Source organism: Leptodactylus fuscus, chromosome 4 (genome assembly GCF_031893055.1).
Source record: "Leptodactylus fuscus isolate aLepFus1 chromosome 4, aLepFus1.hap2, whole genome shotgun sequence".
Classification (NCBI taxonomy): domain Eukaryota; kingdom Metazoa; phylum Chordata; class Amphibia; order Anura; family Leptodactylidae; genus Leptodactylus; species Leptodactylus fuscus.
The window spans coordinates 208604093-208627454 of NC_134268.1; the positions used below are offsets into that span (position 1 = coordinate 208604093).

Below are 23362 nucleotides of genomic sequence, written 5' to 3' on the forward strand. Positions count from 1 at the left end.
CTGTGCATAGGAAAGTGCAAGGAGAGGGGAGGAGATAAGCTGTATTATTATCTATTGTCAGGAGTGATGTAATGATGGCTCAGTGGTGTTATCCATAGAGGTGTTATCTCCTATTATAAACCTTTTTATCGTATTCAGGATCCAAATGAAGTGACGGTGGCAAAAGAAAGCCCCTACAGAATTGGCAATTGTCAGTCTATTAATTAGGCTTAGTGGCCAGACTGAAAATTGCAGGATTTAATACTTATTTTTAAAGGCATCCTATCATTCATTACCATGTTGGAATAGCCTTAAGAAAGGCTATTCGTCTCCTACCTTTCGTCGTCTTCTCCGCGCCGCCGTTCACCTACAATCCCGGTTCTCATCGGTATGCAAATTAGCTCTCTTGCAGTACTGTGGGCGGGCCCCAGCACTCAGACAACACTGGGGGCGGCCCCAATGCTGCGAGATAACTTTCTCCAGCGCCGCCTCAATCTTCGTCAGGAACGGCCACTTCATTCTCTTCTTCCAGTGGTGTCTTCTTACTTCTAGGCCTTGGGCAGAGCAGACTGTGCATGCTCACAGGCCCCGAGAAAATGGCCTCTTACAATACAATGCAAGCGGCCATTTTCTCGTGGCCTGTGGGCATGCGCAGTCTGCTCTGCCCAAGGCCGGAGTCCTTAGAAGTTACAAGCCACCGCTGGAAGAAGAGGCTGAAGATGATGCTGCTGAAGAAGAGGAGGCGGCGCTAGAGAGAGTTCTCTCGCAGCATTAGGGACGCCCCCAGTGCTGCGAGAGAGCTAATTTACATACCGACAAGAACCGGGATTGTAGGCGAACGTCGGCATGGAGAAGACAACGAAAGGTAGGAGACGAATAGCCTTTCTTAAGGCTATTCCGATGTGGTACTTAGAAAAAATGTTGTCTGAAGGATACAATCCCTTTAAATATAGAGTGACATGGAAATTAAAAAAATAAATAATAAATCACCAAAAATTCCTAAAAATATGTTTAACGTATAAAATTGGCTTACGAAATCAGTGACATTTACGTCTACCTGGCTTGACCAGGGCAGTAAATGTTACCTCGTATGATTCATGGTTTCTAAATAAACACATCCCTGATCAATGCTTTGGCTGGCGCTGAGGCCGGCGCGGGGCTCGGGTTACTTTTTGATTTTTTTGAAGCCTGTGGTTCTTGAAGCTGCTCCTGGCGGGCCAGCAGATATGTGCAGACGAGGCTGCTGCTTCATTCCCTGAGCTCCTGGGCTCGGGTCCATGTGTCTCTGTGGCTACTGCACAAAGCTTCCAGCAGGTTGAAAGTAAATCTAGTGAAATAGATCTAGTCTGTGCTCACCATTCATTTATATGAGGCCGGGCTGGAGTTAGATATCACCGAGACCTAAACCTACCGGACTGACCCTCGGACTAATACTGGACAGTGGATATAATAACCCGTATCTGAAATGAATATGTGTAAGACAGTATCGTTGGGTTTACGGATGACTTGTTACCTCTCCTGACGGGTCTCACCCCATTAGTGTCAGACTGAGGTTCCTTAGGCCCACCAGATGATGTGATTCTGTGGCGGCGCCATCCAACAGACCCTAAGTTATAGACCACAGAATTCAGGAGTGACCCCGGCCTCTCTGCACCACCCCCACAAAGAAATAAAGTTCCCCTAAAAAGGAAATCAATAAAACTATTTTATTTTGGTTAAAATATGGAACAACAGGGTAACACCGGACATGGGATGGCCTGTACAGAGAGATAATTCGTGTTATAATCTGTATCACACCCTGTGCCACCAAAAGGGGTAAACTCATAGATTATAAAATGGTAGAAGGGTCAGACACTGCCTAGAAGGAGCAAAAAACATAATGTTATTGGTAATCAATTAATATTGTCTAACAAGATACATGTAAAATACTCATACATGGATGATAGATAGATAATAGATAGATAGATAGATAGATAGATAGATAGATAGATAGGAGATAGATAGATAGATAGATAGATAGTTGGCCAAAAGTATTGGCACCCCTGCAATTCTGTCAGATAATACTCCTTTTCTTCCAGAAAATGATTGCAATCACAAATTCTTTGGTATTATCTTCATATAATTTGTCTGCAATGGAAAACCACAAAAAGATTTGTCAAACAGCCAAATTGGATATAATTCCACAGCAAACATAAAGGGGGGTGGACAAAAGTATTGACACTGTTTGAAAAATCATGTGATGCTTCTCTAATTTGTGTAATTAACAGCACCTGTTACTTACCTGAGGCACCTAACAGGTGGTGGCAATAACTAAATCACACTTGCAGCCAGTTGAAATGGATTAAAGTTGACTCCACCTCTGTCTTGTGTCCTTGTGTGACCACATTGAGCATGGAGAAAAGAAAGAAGACCAAAGAACTGTCTGAGGACTTGAGAAGCAAAATTGTGAGGAAGCATGAGCAATCTCAAGCTACAAGTCCATCTCCAAAGACCTGAATGTTCCTGTGTCTACCGTGCGCAGTGTCATCAAGAAGTGTAAAGCCCATGGCCCTGTGGCTAACCTCCCTAGATGTGGACGCAAAAGAAAAATTGACGAGAGATTTCAACGCAAGATTGTGCGGATGGTGGATAAAGAACCTCGACTAACATCCAAACAAGTGCAAGCTGCCCTGCAGTCCGAGGGTACAACAGTGTCACCCCGTACTATCCAGTGTCAGCGTCTGAATGAGAAGGGACTGTATGGTAGGAGACCCAGGAAGACCCCACTTCTTACCCAGAGACATAAGCCAGGCTGGAGTTTGCCAAAACTTACCTGAGAAAGCCAAAACCGTTCTGGAAGAATGTTCTCTGGTCAGATGAGACAAAAGTAGGAAAAGGCCTCAACATAGAGTTTACAGGAAAAAAAGAGGCCTTCAAATCAAAGAAGACGCCCCCTACAGTCAGACATGGCGGAGGTCCCTGATGGTTTGGGGTTGCTTTGCTGCCTCTGGCACTGGACTGCTTGACCGTGTGCATGGCATTATGAAGTCTGAAGACGACCAACACATTGTGCAGCATAATGTAGGGCCCAGTGTGAGAAAGCTGGGTCTCCCTCAGAGGTCAGGGGTCTTCCAGCAGGACAATGACCCAAAACACACTTCAGGTCAGCACTAGAAAATGGTTTGAGAGAAAGCCCTGGAGACTTGTAAAGTGGCAGCAATGAGTCCAAACCTGAGTCCCATAGAACACCTGTGGGGGAGGGGGAGAGATCTCTTGGTGGCAGTTTGGAGAAGGCCCCCTTCACATCTCAGGGGGGACCTGGAGCAGTTTGCCAAAGAAGAATGGTCTAAGATTCCAGCAGAGCCTTGTAAGAAACTCATTGCTGGTTACCGGAAGCGGTTGTGCGCAGTTATTGTGTCTAAAGGTTGTGCTACCAAGTATTAGGCTGAGGGCGCCAATACTTCTGTCCGCACCATTTTTGGAGTTTTGTGTAAAACGATCAATGATTTGACTTTTTTTTCATTCTCTTTTGTGTTTTTTCATTGCAAGCAAAATAAATGAAGATATTACCACAGAGTTTGTGCTTGTAATCATTTTCTGGAAGACACCGAGGATCATCTGACAGAATTGCAGGGGGACAATACTTTTGGCCAACACTGTAGCTAGCTAGCTAGATAGTTAGATATTAGACAGTCAGACTCATAGACAGGCTGATAAATCTATCATGTATAATCTATGTGTTTACATTGTATTTTTATCAGTTTGTTAAACCAGTAGGTTATACAGTCACCTCCACCAATCCTGCAAAAAATCCCACAGAATTTTCTTCCATCTCCATACCCCCTCCCCCAAAAAAGTTTTTAAGTCACATCTGCACATTGCAGTCAGATCTTGTGTTTGCTGGTATTTTTAGGTGCAAAGGAGGTAATTTAAGTACAAAATACAAACTAGTAAAATGTACACAAATAGTGTGCAGTGCTGTAATGTCAGCAGGAGAGGGCAGTATAACCATATAAACCACTAGATAATCCATTATAGTGTCATAGTGTTAGTGTAACTCAGATATCTATCTATTTATCTATCTATCTATCTATCTCCTATCTATCTATCTATCTATCTATCTATCTATCTCCTATCTATCTATCTATCTCCTATCTATCTATCTATCTATCTATCTATCTATCTCCTATCTATCTATCTATCTATCTATCTATCTATCTATCTCCTATCTATCTATCTATCTATCTATCTATCTATCTATCTATCTATCTATCTATCTATCTATCTATCTATCTCTGGGCCTGAGCCTCTCCTCTGCTCTTTTAACAGCATTTAGAGATATGCTTTACAGCACCGTCATGGCCATAGGCAGCTATAGCCATTTGGAGCCAACTCATTGAAGTTTATGTGATAGTTTTCTAGACATGTTCTGGACAGGGAGGGGGAGGGAGATTCTGTGGATGTAGTGATGGGTCAGTGGTGTTATCTATAGAGGTGTTTATAGTTTAGTGTAACAATGATTTGATGTAAGTGAGTTAATTGCTGCAAAAAACCCTACAGAAATGGCAATACACTGTCTATTATTAGTCTTTGTGGCCAGAGTGAAAATTGCATATATGATATATGGGATGTATATACTGGGTATAATATATGGGATGTATATACTGGGTATGATATATGGGATGTATATACTGGGTACAATATATGGGATGTATATATGATATATGGGATGTATATATGATATATGGGATGTATATACTGGGTATAATATATGGGATGTATATATGATTTATCTGTGACATATTACACTTGTATACGGTCGCTGATTTTGTTTCTCCACTTTCCTCTCTCTCAGATCCAGAACGAGGAGAGCGTCCTTCTCTTCTTGGTGGTGTGGACGGTGACGGAGATCACTCGATATTCCTACTACACATTTAATCTCCTCAATCACTTGCCGTACTTCATTAAATGGGCCAGGTGGGCAGTGTGTGTGCGGCGCTGACGTTTCGCCTCGGCCTGGCATCTTCTTAGAACAGATTGGAGCCTTCTCAGCGCAGAGTTTTGCTGTCATTGTATTAGCACAGGACAGATTGAAGAAATCTCGGCGTCCTGTCCTGACATATTGCGCTGTCTTCTCCTCTGCACCAGATTGCCTCTCTGTGTTCTGGAATCTATTAGGCCTCAATCTCACGAGCACTTCCATCTTGTGCAAAATATGACCCAACTGGATGTAGTTCACATGTCAATGACGGGAGGTTTATCGTGTAGAGATGGAGAAAGTTACAAGATCATCTGCCTGTTAGGTTTTGGGCACAAGGGCTATTATTATACTCCAGGGTCTCCTCAGACCCCAAAGTGTAAGAAGCAGAGGCCCAGGGAGGTGCGGAAAGATATTATACTCTGATACTCACCTTCCCTTACCTCTCCTGGGCTCCCCTGTGGAGTCCGCTGCTTTCTCAGATCCTTTCAGTCGTCTTCTGACCTTCTGGGTGATGTCACGGTTGAGACCGCTGAGGCCTGTCATTAGGTTTTGGGGATCACATGGAGTGCGCTGATATTGGTGTACCTCATGATACTGCTGCAGCCCATTCACAGACATCTTGATTCATTCACTTTTATGGAACTGCTGGGACCAGTGGCCTAACTAGGAATGGCAGGTGCCCATGGCAAACTTTTCACATGGGGCCCCCCTGACCGATTCCTGCCAAAGACGCCGACCGACCCCACCCCCCGCCCTCCCTGCATTCCTGAACTCTCTATTATCCCCCATAGTGGCCCCTACACACAGTATTATGTCCCATAGTGGCCCCTGCACACAGTATTATGCCCCATAGTGGCCCTGCACACAGTATTATGCCCCATAGTGGCCCCTGCACACAGTATTATGTCCCATAGTGGCCCCTACACACAGTATTATGTCCCATAGTGGCCCCTGCACACAGTATTATGCCCCATAGTGGCCCCTGCACACAGTATTATGCCCCATAGTGGCCCCTGCACACAGTATTATGTCCCATAGTGGCCCCTACACACAGTATTATGTCCCATAGTGTCCCCTGCACACAGTATTATCCCCCATAGTGGCCCCTACACACAGTATTATGTCCCATAGTGGCCCCTGCACACAGTATTATGCCCCATAGTGGCCCTGCACACAGTATTATGCCCCATAGTGGCCCCTGCACACAGTATTATGTCCCATAGTGGCCCCTGCACACAGTATTATGTCCCATAGTGGCCCCTGCACACAGTATTATGCCCCATAGTGGCCCCTGCACACAGTATTATGCCACATAGTGGCCCCTGCACACAGTATTATCCCCCATAGTGGCCCCTTAGCACAGTATTATACCCCTTTGTGGCCCCTGCACACAGTATTATGTCCCATAGTGGCCCCTGCACACAGTATTATGCCCCATAGTGGCCCCTGCACACAGTATTATGCCCCATAGTGGCCCCTGCACACAGTATTATACCCCATAGTGGCCCCTGCACACAGTATTATGCCCCATAGTGGTCCCTGCACACAGTATTATCCCCTATAGTGGTCCCTGCACACAGTATTATGCTCCATAGTGGCCCCTGCACACAGTATTATGCTCCATAGTGGCCCTGCACACAGTATTATCCCCCATAGTGGCCCCTGCACACAGTATTATGTCCCATAGTGGCCCCTGCACACAGTATTATGCCCCATAGTGGCCCCTACACACAGTATTATGTCCCATAGTGGCCCCTGCACACAGTATTATGCCCCATAGTGGCCCGGCACACAGTATTATGCCCCATAGTGGCCCCTGCACACAGTATTATGTCCCATAGTGGCCCCTGCACACAGTATTATGTCCCATAGTGGCCCCTGCACACAGTATTATGCCCCATAGTGGCCCCTGCACACAGTATTATGCCACATAGTGGCCCCTGCACACAGTATTATCCCCCATAGTGGCCCCTTAGCACAGTATTATACCCCTTAGTGGCCCCTGCACACAGTATTATGTCCCATAGTGGCCCCTGCACACAGTATTATGCCCCATAGTGGCCCCTGCACACAGTATTATGCCCCATAGTGGCCCCTGCACACAGTATTATCCCCCATAGTGGCCCCTGCACACAGTATTATCCCCCATAGTGGCCCCTGCACACAGTATTATGTCCCATAGTGACCCCTGCACACAGTATTATTCCCCCATCGTAGCCCCTGCACACAGTATTATCCCCCATAGTGGCCCCTGCACACAGTATTATGCCCCATAGTGGCCCCTGCACACAGTATTATGTCCCATAGTGGTCCCTGCACACAGTATTTTGCCCCATAGTGGCCCCTGCACACAGTATTATGCCCCATAGTGGCCCCTGCACACAGTATTATGCCCCATAGTGGCCCCTGCACACAGTATTATGCCCCATTAGTCCATAATGGGACAACTCCTTTAGCTAGATTTTGTATACTAAGGGCTGTGATCTTGGTGACATGTGAAAGCTGAGAATCTTACCTTTCATATGGACCTTGTCTGCTAAGCAAAAAAAAAAAAAAACTTAAAAAAATTGCTTTGGTAAGCCCGTTCTAAAAATGCATTAAAAAAAAAGTCAAAAAATAACAAAAAAGATTTTTGACAAAAACCTGTGTGTGAGCATAGTCTAAGTGAGGACAGACAGTGAGGCTTCTGAGACTTCTGCCTTTCTTCACTTACACAATGCAAGCTGAGAAATGTTGACCTATATTCTAAATCTGTTCTATTATTCACTGTGAGGTAAAGCGGAGTCCACCAGGGGGCCGGGGAATGGCGGCATAATGACTCTGCAGGAAAAATGAAATGTTTTCACCTCGCTCTGCTACAATTGGACTTGACATGATTATAGATTTTATGTGAGAAATGCCGTCTTTTCCAGAGCTTAGGGCACTGCAGATTCTTGTCTCTTGCTCCCTTGCGGTTGAGTCCTCTTAAAGAGAATGTCCACCATGAACTTCAGCTATGTATCATTCATCTAAAAGAGTTGTAAAAGATTTAAAGGGGTTTGGTGCTTGGATTTTTATAATGGCCAACTGCAAATCCTCTGAGTAGACAAAGAGTTAGAGTGAACATGTCAGATCATTTATCCTACTAATATTATAAATGTGAAAGTTTGTGTGTTTGGATGTTTGGATGTTTGTGAGTTTTGATGTTTGTTCCTAAATCACGCTAAAACGCCTGGACGGATTTGCGTGCAATTTTCCACAAACATAGTTTTCCCTCAGGATTGAGTCACAGGCTACTTTTGGTGCCACTAAACAACATGGCTTCCTAGCAGGAGACTCTCAAAAGCAGGACTCCTAGCCCCAGCTATAGACTCACACACACTGCCTGGCATTTCCTGCCTCAACCTGCCTGCACACTCCTTACTGTCACCTCAGGAGTAGCCCTCACTCTACTCACTCACATCTACATACACAATACAACACATCACATTGTAATTACATGTATCTCCTATCACTGCTATATACAGTGCCTGATACATATATACTCCTGTACACAGGCTGTATATACTATATAATTACATGTATCTCCTATCACTGCTATATACAGTGCCTGATACATATATACTCCTGTACACAGGCTGTATATACTATATAATTACATGTATTACCTATCACTGCTATATACAGTGCCTGATACATATATACTCCTGTACACAGGCTGTATATACTATATAATTACATGTATTACCTATCACTGCTATATACAGTGCCTGATACATATATACTCCTGTACACAGGCTGTATATACTATATAATTACATGTGTCTCCTATCACTGCTATATACAGTACCTGATACATATATACTCCTGTACACAGGCTGTATATAATATATATTACATGTATTACCTATCACTGCTATATACAGTGCCTGATACATATATACTCCTGTACACAGGCTGTATATACTATATAATTACATGTGTCTCCTATCACTGCTATATACAGTACCTGATACATATATACTCCTGTACACAGGCTGTATATAATATATATTACATGTATTACCTATCACTGCTATATACAGTGCCTGATACATATATACTCCTGTACACAGGCTGTATATATTATATAATTACATGTATTACCTATCACTGCTATATACAGTGCCTGATACATATATACTCCTGTACACAGGCTGTATATACTATATAATTACATGTGTCTCCTATCACTGCTATATACAGTACCTGATACATATATACTCCTGTACACAGGCTGTATATACTATATATTACATGTATTACCTATCACTGCTATATACAGTGCCTGATACATATATACTCCTGTACACAGGCTGTATATACTATATATTACATGTATCTCCTATCACTGCTATATACAGTACCTGATACATATATACTCCTGTACACAGGCTGTATAACACATCACATTCTCTGTATCACAACATACACAATATAACACATCAAATCACATTTGCTAGCCCACCAAACTTTTTAAAGCACTTTTACAGTTTCACACGTCTGTGTCCGCCCAATTCTCAACTCAACGCAGACGAAGTCGCGGGTAAAAGCTAGTATCTATATATAGGGTGATATGATAGAGGAGAGAAGCTGAGCTCTGTGATATATAGGGTTATATGATAGAGGAGAGAAGCTGAGCTCTGTGATATATAGGTTATATGATAGAAGAGAGAAGCTGAGCTCTGTGATATATAGGGTTATATGATAGAGGAGAGAAGCTGAGCTCTGTGATATATAGGGTTATATAATAGAGGAGAGAAGCTGAGCTCTGTGATATATAGGTTATATGATAGAGGAGAGAAGCTGAGCTCTGTGATATACAGGGTTATATAATAGAGGAGAGAAGCTGAGCTCTGTGATATATAGGGTTATATGATAGAGGAGAGAAGCTGAGCTCTGTGATATATAGGATAGAGGAGAGAAGCTGAGCTCTGTGATATATAGGGTTATAGGATAGAGGAGAGAAGCTGAGCTCTGTGATATATAAGGTTATATGATAGAGGAGAGAAGCTGAGCTCTGTGATATATAGGTTATATGATAGAGGAGAGAAGCTGAGCTCTGTGATATATAGGGTTATATGATAGAGGAGAGAAGCTGAGCTCTGTGATATATAGGGTTATATGATAGAGGAGAGAAGCTGAGCTCTGTGATATATAGGTTATATGATAGAGGAGAGAAGCTGAGATCTGTGATATATAGGTTATATGATAGAGGAGAAAAGCTGAGCTCTGTGATATATAGGGTTATATGATAGAGGAGAGAAGCTGAGCTCTGTGATATATACGGTTATATGATAGAGGAGAGAAGCTGAGCTCTGTAATATATAGGTTATATGATAGAGGAGAGAAGCTGAGCTCTGTGATATATAGGGTTATATGATAGAGGAGAGAAGCTGAGCTCTGTGATATATAGGGTTATATGATAGAGGAGAGAAGCTGAGCTCTGTGATTTATAGCGTTATATGATAGAGGAGAGAAGCTGAGCTCTGTGATATATAGGGTTATTTGATGGAGGAGAGAAGCTGAGCTCTGTGATATATAGGTTATGTGATAGAGGAGAGAAGCTGAGCTCTGTGATATATAGGGTTATATGATAGAGGAGAGAAGCTGAGCTCTGTGATATATAGGGTTATATGATAGAGGAGAGAAGCTGAGCTCTGTGATATATAGGGTTATATGATAGAGGAGAGAAGCTGAGCTCTGTGATATATACGGTTATATGATAGAGGAGAGAAGCTGAGCTCTGTGATATATAGGGTTATAGGATAGAGGAGAGAAGCTGAGCTCTGTGATATATAGAGTTATATGATAGAGGAGAGAAGCTGAGCTCTGTGATATATAAGGTTATATGATAGAGGAGAGAAGCTGAGCTCTGTGATATATAGGATTATATGATAGAGGAGAGAAGCTGAGCTCTGTGATATATAGGGTTATATGATAGAGGAAAGAAGCTGAGCTCTGTGATATATAGGGTTATATGATAGAGGAGAGAAGCTGAGCTCTGTGATTTATAGCGTTATATGATAGAGGAGAGAAGCTGAGCTCTGTGATATATAGGGTTATATGATGGAGGAGAGAAGCTGAGCTCTGTGATATATAGGGTTATATGATAGAGGAGAGAAGCTGAGCTCTGTGATATATTGGATTATATGATAGAGGAGAGAAGCTGAGCTCTGTGATATATAGGGTTATATGATAGAGGAGAGAAGCTGAGCTCTTTGATATATACGGTTATATGATAGAGGAGAGAAGCTGAGCACTGTGATATATAGGGTTATATGATAGAGGAGAGAAGCTGAGCTCTTTGATATATACGGTTATATGATAGAGGAGAGAAGCTGAGCTCTTTGATATATAGGGTTATATGATAGAGGGAGAGAAGCTGAGCTCTGTGATATATAGGGTTATATGATGAATATTTAATACTCTTCTCCATTTTATTTCCCCACCACAGGTATAATTTATTTATTGTATTGTATCCTCTCGGCGTTGCTGGTGAACTCTTAACAATTTATGCTGCTTTACCGTATGTGCGGAAGACTGGGATGTACTCGCTGAGGCTTCCAAACAAATACAACGTGTCATTTGACTACTACTACTTTCTCATCGCTGTCATGTGTTTTTATGTACCACGTAAGTCATTCCAGAATATGTATCACAGATTGATCTATAATGAAAAAAAAATGTTCAGTTTGTCGGGGTTTTTTCGAGCCTTAAAGGGGCTCTATCATTGGGAAAAGTCATTTTTAACTAAGCACATCCTTGCATAGTCTTTAGAAAGTCTATTCGACACTTACCTTTAGTATGTAAATTACCTCAGCGGTTTTTGAATAAGTCCGTTTTTATTCATATGCTAATTAGACTGGGTGCACGATGCATCGTGCACCCTCTTTCTATTGTTTCCTATGGCTGTATACAGCACAGGCTGCTGCTGCTGATGACTCGGCTTCCTGTTTGCACACACACATAGGAGATAGTAGCAGAGACGAGTGCTGCTGGGAACTTCCTGTGCTGGCTGGAAGCTCATTAGCATAAGTATAAAAACGGACTAATTCAAAAACCACTGAGACAATTTACATACTAAAGGTAGGTGTGGAATAGCATTTCTAAAGCCTATGCAAGGATGTGATTAGTTAAAAATGACTTTTCCCAATGATAGAGCCCCTTTAAAATAATTTTTTATACAGATGGCCTGTTCACATTAGTATGTGATCTGCGTGCATCCGACACCCAGATCCCAAACAGATCAGCTTATCTTAGCTGTCAAACCCACACAGATCACATACTAATGTGAACAGGTCATAGGATAGTATGCAATATGACTAAGAACACTGACGGTGTTCGAAACGCGTCAGCTGCTGCTCCATCGATTGCATGTATTTAGTGTGTTTTATCACACAAACGAATATGATTTTATGAATCTTGTCTTCAATCAATAAATGCTAAGTTTTAATCAAGGAGCTATGATTTTGCTGGAATTTTACTTCTGAACGTGTGCGCTACTTACCTTATGCCATTTAGAGTAGCGCTTATGTGGCATTGGGGCCCGTTCAGCATCCAGGGCCTGGTTGTGACTCCTACCACCGCACCCCCTATAGCTACGCCCTTGATTGTATTCCCTCTTAAAGGGATCCTATAATTGGATACCCTTTTTTTCTCAATAACTCGTCGGAATAGCCTTAAGAAAGGCTATTCTTCTCCTACCTTTCGTTGTCTTCTCCGCTTACAGTGTAAGCGGCCATTTTCTTATGGCCCGGGCATGCGCAGTTGGCCTCTGCCCGAGGCCTAGAAAATTGAAAACCCAAGACGGAAGAAGACACACAGAGAGGCGGGTTCCTGAAGAAGATGGAGGGGTCTCTGGAGAGTTCTCTCGCAGCATTGGGGATGCCTCCAGTGCTGTTTGAGTGCTGGGGCCCGCCTCTAGTGCTGCGGGAGAACTTATTTGCATATCGGAGAAAACCCGTTTTTCTACCAAACGGCGGAGCGGAGAAAACATCTAAAGGTAGGAGACGAATAGCCTTTCTTAAGGCTATTTCGACGTGTTATCGAGAAAAAAAGGATATCCAATGATAGGATCCCTTTAATTCCAATTTGCGGAATACATAATAGCATACAAGGGATCTTAACTACAGTATCAGACTACATCAGGTTTGTTTGTAGTCTCTTACCATGGAGCTATACATAGGCCTTAGGTTATTTGTAATCACAGCCAATTGTAGTGTTGGTGTATTTTTCCAAAAAGCCTCCATTTTTTAATTGTTTTTTTTCCTTTCAGTGTTCCCCCAGCTGTATTTCCACATGCTGCGTCAAAGAAGAAAAGTTCTGCACGGAGAAGTCTTTGTTGAAAAGGACGATTAACCCTTAAGAACAATATCTACAGGACTCTCTTCTTACGACCAGCCTTTGACTACCAGAGTCATCGTGAAGGGCCTGTTGGTTCACTATCCTGGATAACCTCACACCACTGCCGCCTTCCAATCCCACTTTTTGTCCTGTACCTTCCTTTTTTATAGGTTCAAGTCAAAACCGACACCGACTCAAGCTTCCTTGAGTACCCAGGGTGCATTGTGATCTTTTTATAGAAAGAAAACACAAAAAAAGTGAAGCGACAAAGATTTGGAGCGTATCTTTATTTTTGTACTGTATATCTATATTGACCACATCTCATCGTATATATAAAAGGTGACATTGTGGGCCTCGATATAAAATCTATACCATCTACCGTTTATAGTACTTGTGTCTTCTCAAGGTCCCCCTAGGACACCAGGGTTGGGTGCACCTACTGTCTCCGCACCTGTAATAGCTACAATACTGTATCCGTCATTAGAGATGAGCGAGTAGTATTCGATCGAGTAGGTATTCGATCTAATACTACGGTATTCAAAATACTCGTACTCGATCGAGTACCACTCGCTATTCGAATGGAAAAGTTCGATGCAGAACCAGCATTGATTGGCCGAATGCTATACAGTCGGCCAATCAACGCTGGTTCCTCTCCTACCTTTAGAAGTCTTCTCCGTGCAGCTTCCCCGCGGCGTCTTCCGGCTCTGAATTCACTCTGCCAGGCATCAGGCCTGGGCAGAGCCGACTGCGCATGTCCGCTTGTAGTGCGCGCATGCGCAGTCGGCTCTGCCCAGGCCCGATGCCTGGCAGAGTGAATTCAGAGCGGGAAGATGCCGCGGGGACGCTGCACGGAGAAGAATCCAGCCCGACCCTCACTCGTGGACTTGGCAAGTATAATTTGATCGAACGTTGCCTACCCCTGAAACGAGCATTTTCCCTCCATAGACTATTCGATTCAAGTAGTCGAATATTGAGGGGCTACTCGAAACGAATATCGAACCTCGAACATTTTACTGTTTGCTCATCTCTATCCATCATACATGGAATATATAAAACAATGTTAATACCATACGATAAATTTTTCAAGATGGCTGCTATCTTGCCCGTGAATGACTGAGAAAATTGGCACCACTGAGATCTCACACAACTGGGCCAATGTATCATTGAATTCTTTGTATGATCTTGTCAAAAGTCAGGGAATGTCAGAAATGTGTTGCAAAAAGTGCAGCTCTTTTTGATAAAATGGCAATAAATTTACCGATGCAACCGTGTCATCGGATCGAGAAATTTGTACAATTGGTGCAAATTATTGGGAAGATATTGGCCGGAAAATATACGGACTTATATTATGGAAATTTGCACAGTAACTCTAGAAGAAAATAGAACAGGTCATTATAAGCAGAGATGAGTGGCTGGATTTGTTATAAATTTTACAAAATTTTCAGTTTCTATCAGCCATGCATTGGGATCGTAGACTTAGGAAAGTGCAGATAAATAAAGATTAGCCATACTTACTTTTTCCCACCTTTCCGGGCTTCCAACACGGCATTCTGTCTTCCTTCTTGGTCTTCCGTTCTTCTTTATAACATCAGTAGCCCAGGATCACCGCAGAGGACACATGGGGTTGTCACCGACTTGATGCTTTGACACTCCCACGCGATGGGGCCCAATTACAGGCCTCAGTGGTGGTTCAGGGTTGTTGATTTCACCGAGAAGGCTGTAAGACGTCAGGGAAACCTGGGAAAGAAGACTGGATGCCGCAGTGGAGCACTGGAAATATATGATCTTTTTGTATTTTTCCACACCTTTCCTGGGCCTTGGAATATCATACTCTTGGTTCTGAAGAGACCCGAGTATATAATAGTAATAACACTGCTGGAACTGCACTTCAGGCGAACCATGTGAATATTTATGAAATGAACCTAGAAAGCTTTGAATGCTAAACTGAGTTTCACTCTGAAAATCACTGTTCTAATGGTCTGCAGATCACATGAGTCAGAATACTCACGTTTACAGAAGTCTATGGAGAGGAGAAGGGGGAGAAGTGAGCAGGAAGTGAAGAGGATCAGAAAAATACAGTTGAATAGAAGCTTTTTATACAAGCAGATTCTCCTGTACTTACTGTGTGCAGTGTATGGCAGCTAGAGAGGATGGGAAACTATAGCTAGAGCCTGCAGAGGGGAACTTCTAAAAATTTTATAATATACATCATATAACGGTTAGAAATAGTGGTACAGACACATAGACTTGATCCTGAAAAGTTACCAAAAGTGACAGATACATTTTATTCTATTAAGATTATTCCAATACTAATATTTTTAATCATACAATTAAACAATGGAATTAGTATAATATCAAAAAGTGTTCCCAACAATTAAAGGGGGTTTCCCACGAACAACTATTGTTAAGTTTTAAAGATTTCCTCTAGTGTATCCATCTTAGTGGTGACATCTTTTGTCTTTATTGGTTACCAGTGGACATGACAACGAATGCAGGAACTTTCTATGGTCTAGGACTTGTCAGATACCTAGCCATGATGTCCTTATTGTGGACAGGTTATCAGGAGGACACTATATGTATGAAAAGATAACCTGACCACAATAAGGACATCATGGCTGATTATCAGGAGGACACTACATGTATGAAAAGATAACCCGGACACAATAAGGACATCATGGCTGGTTATCAGGAGGACACTACATGTATGAGAAGATAACCCGACCACAATAAGGACATCATGGCTGGTTATCAGGAGGGGACACTACATGTATGAGAAGATAACCTGACCACAATAAGGACATCATGGCTGGTTATCAGGAGGACACTACATGTATGAGAAGATAACCTGACCACAATAAGGACATCATGGCTGGTTATCAGGAGGACACTACATGTATGAGAAGATAACCTGACCACAATAAGGACATCATGGCTGGTTATCAGGAGGACACTACATGTATGAGAAGATAACCTGACCACAATAAGGACATCATGGCTGGTTATCAGGAGGACACTACATGTATGAGAAGATAACCTGACCACAATAAGGACATCATGGCTGGTTATCAGGAGGACACTACATGTATGAGAAGATAACCTGACCACAATAAGGACATCATGGATGGTTATCAGGAGGACACTACATGTATGAGAAGATAACCCGGCCACAATAAGGACATCATGGCTGGTTATCAGGAGGACACTACATGTATGAGAAGATAACCTGACCACAATAAGGACATCATGGCTGGTTATCAGGAGGACACTACATGTATGAGAAGATAACCTGACCACAATAAGGACATCATGGCTGGGCTTCTGACAAGTCCCAGACCATAGAAAGTTCCTGCATTCATGGTCAGATCCATTGACAATCAATAAAAGATGTCACCACTAAGATGATTAGTGACAATGAAGCAGGGGGAAACCCCTTTTAAGTTACATTTATTTTTAAGAATAAAAATAACAATTTTCATAGTCATAATATTTACTAAAATTAGAATATTAATAAGAGTCGGAGTACCACCATAAAGGCTCCAGTTCACAATGTGCACAAATTCATATTTTTAAGAATTCAGATCATTTCAGCACTTACATTATAAAACCGTAATAAGAAAAATTTATTGACTTTTGATTTTTTTAATTATTTTTTTATTTCTTTTACCGGAATGAATAGTGTGAGATCCTTCATTCCATCGGCCCTGGGAATTGGAGGAACCATCACGTTCTCACATCCATTGATTTATAGTCAGTAATCTTGCAACATCCAGACTCCTATCTGGCAGGGGAATTGCTATTCTATGAAGAAAAATGACAAATGACTTTCAATCTAAGGACTCGTGCACATGGGCGTATTATGGCGCCATGCAACCTCCAATATGGCAGTAATAGGCTTCCACTCTATAATCCTATAAAGCCAGTTCTATAGGACTTTCCTGTAGGAGTCCCAGCCATGTTTAGGTCTTTTTTCCTATACCTATATTGCGGATGTTTTTCCCTTTTTGTAGGACTTTTTGTTTAGGTACAACTGAGATCAGATCCCGAGCGGGAACTTTTATAATTCTTGCCTCGTTCCTCTGCTCCGAGTTTCCTCTAAAAGATAAGTGAAAACCACAATTAAACCAGATCTAAACTGTCCTAGGGCTAGGTGTAGATATTTTTGGCCACAAACGTATTCTATTTTAATGGGGTTCCACGGTGGGAAGGGCAGAACCTAAAAATAGATCCCGTCAATCTAAGTTTTTTGTATGTATCATGTGTATCATGGGATCCTGGCCAACAGTTTACAAAGGACTGTCCCAAGCAGGGGTGAACCTAGCCTTTTTGCCGCCTGAGGCGGACGACAAAAAGCCGCCCCCCCCAATCTTAACCCTTCACCAACCGCCGCCCCCCCAATCCCCGCCACACCTACAGCAAAAAGGATAGGTTCACCCCTGACTACACAGCATGTAGTCCAAAAATAGTTTCAATTTTTGGACCCCACGCTGTGTAGTGATTAACCCCCTCCCCCCCACCGGTGTCCGCTTACCTGCAGCTCCCTGTTCTTCTTGGTCCAGTCATCTGTCCGGTCTTCAGAGCTCCCCAATCCCCCCCCCCCCCCCCCGCGCGCGTAGGATGCAGGCACACGTCGGGTACGGGCCCGATTACATGGCCACGTCACCTGACGTGTGGAAAGGAGGGGGCGGAGCGGAGGGGGCGGCGTTAGTTTGCAGAGAGCAGGCAGCGAGAGGACCTGCTCTCTGCAAAGTGTAAAGGGCGGCCGATGGATCAGCGCTGTAATAGGTGAGTTAAAGCAGCTCTGCGTCCACAGGGCCGCCCCAAACAACCGCTCGCTTCCCCTGCCGGGCTGGCGAGACAGTCATGCTAAGCCAGTCCAGGACAGCTTGTCCTGGATTGTCTTAGGTCAGTAAAAATGCAGACCCCCCTTCCCCCTTCCCCCCCGGGGCCCCGGCATAGCGCCGCCTGAAGCGGTCACTTCAGGTCACCTCATGAGAAGTGCGGCACTGGTCCCAAGACCCAAACCTCAAAGTTTTGTGGTTATGTGGTGGGTATTCTCTTGAGGGGGAATAGGCCAAGGGCTTAAAATGTTCCACAATTGGGACCCCCGTGTTGATCAGTTCAGTAGGTAGTAGACTAAAGTATACAAGATTCCACCATTATAGACAACAAGAAGAATGTTTGATGACCAGATTTATGTCCTTTATCGTTAAGGGGGTTTCTGGATTTAAGCTGTTTATGGCCTTTCCTCAGGGCAGGTCATAAACTCCTGACCACTGGGGGGCGATAGTCAGCTTCTGGACTGATTCGCTGTACGGAGCACCTGTTCTATACACTATACAGGGATGGAAGCAGAACTCTCCATCCTCAGAATAGTGTCTGGTCGCCATCATTACAGCTCAGCTCAACGAGAGCTGAGCCACAGTGAAAAACCTTGTAATATAGTTTATCAAAGAAAAATGCTTTTTTCGCCACTTTTCAGACAACTTTTCTCCTGCTAAGCTGACTTTCACTCTGAAATGTTTGCTATATCAACCTCAAGACAGACTGCAGATTATATGTATCAGATTACACATGTCTATAGAAGTCTTTGGAGATGGGCAAGTGGGTAGCGAGCAGGAGGAGAAAAAGCCAAATAGGAAGTTTCTATTGCAGCCCAAGTACTTTATTTATATCAGTAGATCTATAGTAGGTTACTACAAATCTATGAGCAAAAGAAAGACAGCAGCATATCAGTGTATAGCAGCAAGTCTCCACCCATCAGCGCAAAGGTGGAGCCTGCAGAGGGGAAATCTAAACATGCAGAATACAAGTGTAGGGAAAGAAGGTTTGGCATGTTGAATTTTACTGGGCTAGATAAGGCTCAGCTCACATCTGTGTCGGAGCCTCCACTTGGAGACGCCATTGCAGTGTCCTACAAACCCGACCTTTCCATCCGGCAATTTCAGTTAAAAAGAATGGACCTCCAACAGACCCCATTATAGCCAATGGAGTCCCTTGGGTTCCATTGAGATCTGACCATGGGATATCCTCCATATTTGCAGCTCAAGTCCATTCACTTCAATGAAGCTGACGAAACCCATGTTGGTGCTGTTTCTGGAACGAAGCGGCCATGTTCTTCTAATCCCGTACATGTCTTTTAATAACTTGCTTTGGGTTACTTTTGTACTGCAGAGGAAGTTTGCCTTTATTTTCTTTTTATATCTGGCGTCTCAGCAGGAATCTTCCATTCTATGTAATGAGACTTCCCGGGTCTTGTATTTTCCATTGTGAAGAAACAGGACATGAAACAGTTCAATTGAAAATCTTAATTTTCTTTTCAAGCCTACATGTTTACACGGATCTTTGTGTCTTAAGACAGCTGCACTACTTGAAGGTGGTTTTTCTTGGTTTTCCAAAAACATCAAGTACCACGGCCTGTCAGTATAATAAAATATCATCCAGACGCTCTTTATCATTTTTTCGCCTGCTGCCAAGATAAATCTATCAGTAAATTCATTAAATATTCTAGATTTTTGGCCGACATTTATCTAGATCACATTGCATAAAACCATGTGAGAACATTAGGGATGGCGTTCCATCACCATTCGGGGATTTTGTTCCCCGTTGCACTCAATAAATGCAAGCAGGACTTTTCTCTTTGCATTTTTCGGGTGGAAATCGGGCAGACCCCATTATAGTCTAAGGGGTCCACAGGTTTTTGCGGTTAACTGGATTGGGTTTCCGTTTTTTGGGTCCACAAGTAGATCTGGAGAACGGAAGCCCCTATGCAGGTGAGGACCGAGCATAAGTGGGCCATCTCAAGAAGTCAACTCACGTCCAAGTGCCCCATTAGACCATATGGACATCATTGAGTTAAAGAGATTCTACCATTAAAATTTAATTTTTTCTCACTAACACGTCGGAATAGCGTTAAGAAAGGCTATTCGTCTCCTACCTTTAGATGTCTTCTCCGCGCCGCTATTCCGTAGAAATTCCGGTTTTCGACGGAGTTCTCTTAATGTGTAAGCAGCCATTTTCTTGTGGCCGGTGGGCATGCGCAGTCGGCCTTGCCCTAGACCTAGAAGTTTGAAGCCAACCTCCAGAAAAAGACGCGTGAAGAGGCCGTTCCTGAAGAAGATGGAGGTGGGGCTAGAGAGTGCTCTCGCAGCATTGTGGACGCCCCCAGTGCTGCAAGAGAACTCATTTGCATACTGGTGAAAACTGGGATTTCTACAGAATGGCGATGCAAGAGAAGACATCTAAAGGTAGGAGACAAATAGCCTTACTTAAGGCTATTCCAACATGTTAGGGAGAAAAAAATAGATTTTAATGGTAGAATCCCTTTAAATCCACTCTTGGCGAGGTCTGTCCTCTAGGGGTCAGTACAAAGAGTGGCCCTGTAAGGGTATGTTCACACAATGTAATTACGAAGCACACAAACAAAGTCGACCATGGCAGGTGAAGGTCAATTTTAGTGTTTATTCTGTTTCCATACCTATCCTGGGCCTTCGATTCTTATACTTTGGTGTTTCAGAGTATAATAGTGATTCATTTTAAATATAATTTTTATTGAAAAGAAGAAAACTTTTACAATACAATAAAAAAGCAATTACAAACATAAGAAGAATCGGCATAAGTCCAATCAGTAGAATAGGAATTGCAAACTGGAACTTCGAGCTGCAACCCAAATACATGGATGACACAAACGTGACCAAACAAACAAAGACCAAAGGACCAGATATACAAACGCTACAAAGACACCAATTCTACGAGAAGGCAGGAAAGGAATGAAAAGGGGAACACAACCAGAGAGGAACAGAAAAGGAAAAAGAAAAATAGGGGAGACGGAATAGGAACAGAAAAGAACAAGAAAACCAAACAATGACATAAACAACATAAGCACATACCTGAATACAATACCAAAGAAACACAAAATACATCCAAGAAATAAAATAAGAAAATAAAATAAAATAAAGCCACCTGAGATAACAACATAGTAGGCAGATAGTGATCAAGGGGTCCCCATGGGAGCAGCCTGAGGCCGAGGAGAAAGAACACCCTTATTAGACTCCACATACGAAATCCAGAGAGACCACTGGGATCGAAACTTGGAGTAAGTATGGTTTTGTTAGACAACAGACGTTCCAGGGTACACGCCAAGTTCACATGGTGAAATAATTCAGCTAAGGTCAAACAAAGAGCGGACTTCCACTGACGGGCAATCATGGCCCGAGCTGCGAGCACGATCTGACCCAGAACGACCTGCATCTCTGGGGGAAAACTACCAATATCTAAGAAACAAAGGGCGAGACCAGGAGAAGGACTAATATCAAAACCAGCTATGGCGGACATGAAATACCGCTATCCAGAAGGCTCGAACCGGTGGGCAGTCTCACCACAAGTGCAAGAATGAACCTACTTGGCCGCACCCCCTCCAGCAGAGTCTGGAACAAGAAGGATCAATATGCGCCATTTGGGTCGGGGTCCTATACCACCTCAGCATAATTTTCAAAGCCGTTTCCCAATGTGCCGCCCCTTTAGATACGCGCTTAACAAACCCAGCTGCCGTATACCAATCCGACAGAGGGATGGTTCTGGCAAGATCCGCCTCCCAACGGAGCAGGTGAAGAGGCTTGACCCGCTCCGGGGGAACCGAGAAAAAGCCATAAAACACAGATAACCCACCTCTAACAGGCGAGGACCTATTCCACAGTTTTAAGGCTAGCCTAGGAAAGGTCAATCTAGAGGGCTCGTAGGATTGAAAGAAATGACGCAACTGCAAATATTTAAAGAAATCCGTTTTAGGGAGCTGGAACTCTTCCTGTAACATGGAGAACGACTTAAGCCCGTCATCAGTATACAGATGAGCAACTTTGTAGAGACCCCTAGAGACCTATCCACGGAGTCGCAGCTGGGGGAGGAAAGAGGTCAAATATGATATGGGTAGCTTTGACAAAGGGACCAGGTCTTCCCTGGAGGTGTATGACAAAAAGTAACGCCAAGCAGACACTGAGGCCCTAATACTCAGTAAGGGGGGGGAAGTAATAGGTGGGCTCAAATCCTTAGGGCGTAAAATACTCATAAGCGGGGCATCTAGAAGGCTTTCCTCGATTTCGGCCCAACGCCATTTAGAAGTCTCATCCCACCCGACCTTAAGTTGATCAAGGATAGACGCCATATAATATTTTCTAACATCCGGGACACCCGCACCCCCATGGGACCAAGGGCGTGTCATCACCTTAAGTCGGACCCTGGATCTCTTACCCTCCCAAATGTAGTTGGAAAGAATAGACTGAAGCTTAGTAAAATACGAGTCAGGGAGGGGGATGGCGACTGTACGAAACATATACAAAATTAAGGGTAACACCATCATTTTGACAATGGCAATTCTGCTAGCCCAAGACAACATCGGTTGTGAGAAGGAGGCAAGGAGAGAAGTGATTTTGGTCAGAAGGGGGATATAATTAGCAGAGAACAGATCAGAACTAGGGGCCGTCAGGGAGATGCCAAGATAAGCTATACGGGAATCATTCCATTGGTAAGGGAATTGAGAACTGAGATCCCGTCTCAACGAGGGAGAGATGAGAACAGGCAATATCTGTGATTTGGAGGAATTTACCTTATAATAAGAAACTTCACCAAATCTCTTTAGAACCTCCGTAAGCACTCAAGGAAGAACCAGGGGAAGTCAGGGCAAGTATAACATCGTATAATAGTGATTCAAAGGTGGCAAACCCCAAAAAATTCAGGTTTGGCCAACCCAAAATTTTTGTAAAATTCATAATGAACTCTGTTGTTATGAGCCATCACTACTCAAATCCCCTACAGCACCCCCACAGGAGAAATGGAGTATTACACAGTTCACATTAAAAACAAATTGATGGATGGATGCTGAACCTGACAATTTTTGCGGGTTCAGGTGACCATCTAATGTGCCCACTGTGGCTATTAGTTCAGGGCCCTGGAGAGGACATCCCATCTATTATCTCAGAATCCATGCATAGGGTTTTAGAGGTCTGTAAACCAGACAGTCCCTTTAAGTTGGCAGACTCGGAATTAACTCTTTCCTAGCTCCATATA

General features: G+C 43.3%; 1 protein-coding gene across 1 annotated transcript in view; it reads left to right on the plus strand.

The window, feature by feature from the left end:
• Window positions 1–14590, plus strand: part of HACD1 (3-hydroxyacyl-CoA dehydratase 1) — a 33789-nt gene extending 19199 nt beyond the window's left edge. Inside the window, exons 5-7 of the mRNA XM_075271641.1 lie at window positions 4814–4935; window positions 11415–11593; window positions 13236–14590. Of these exons, the coding sequence (XP_075127742.1) occupies window positions 4814–4935; window positions 11415–11593; window positions 13236–13318 (384 nt within the window). The 3' untranslated portion in view covers window positions 13319–14590. The remainder of the gene's footprint in view (window positions 1–4813; window positions 4936–11414; window positions 11594–13235) is intronic.
• The last annotated feature ends 8772 nt before the right edge of the window (window positions 14591–23362 follow it).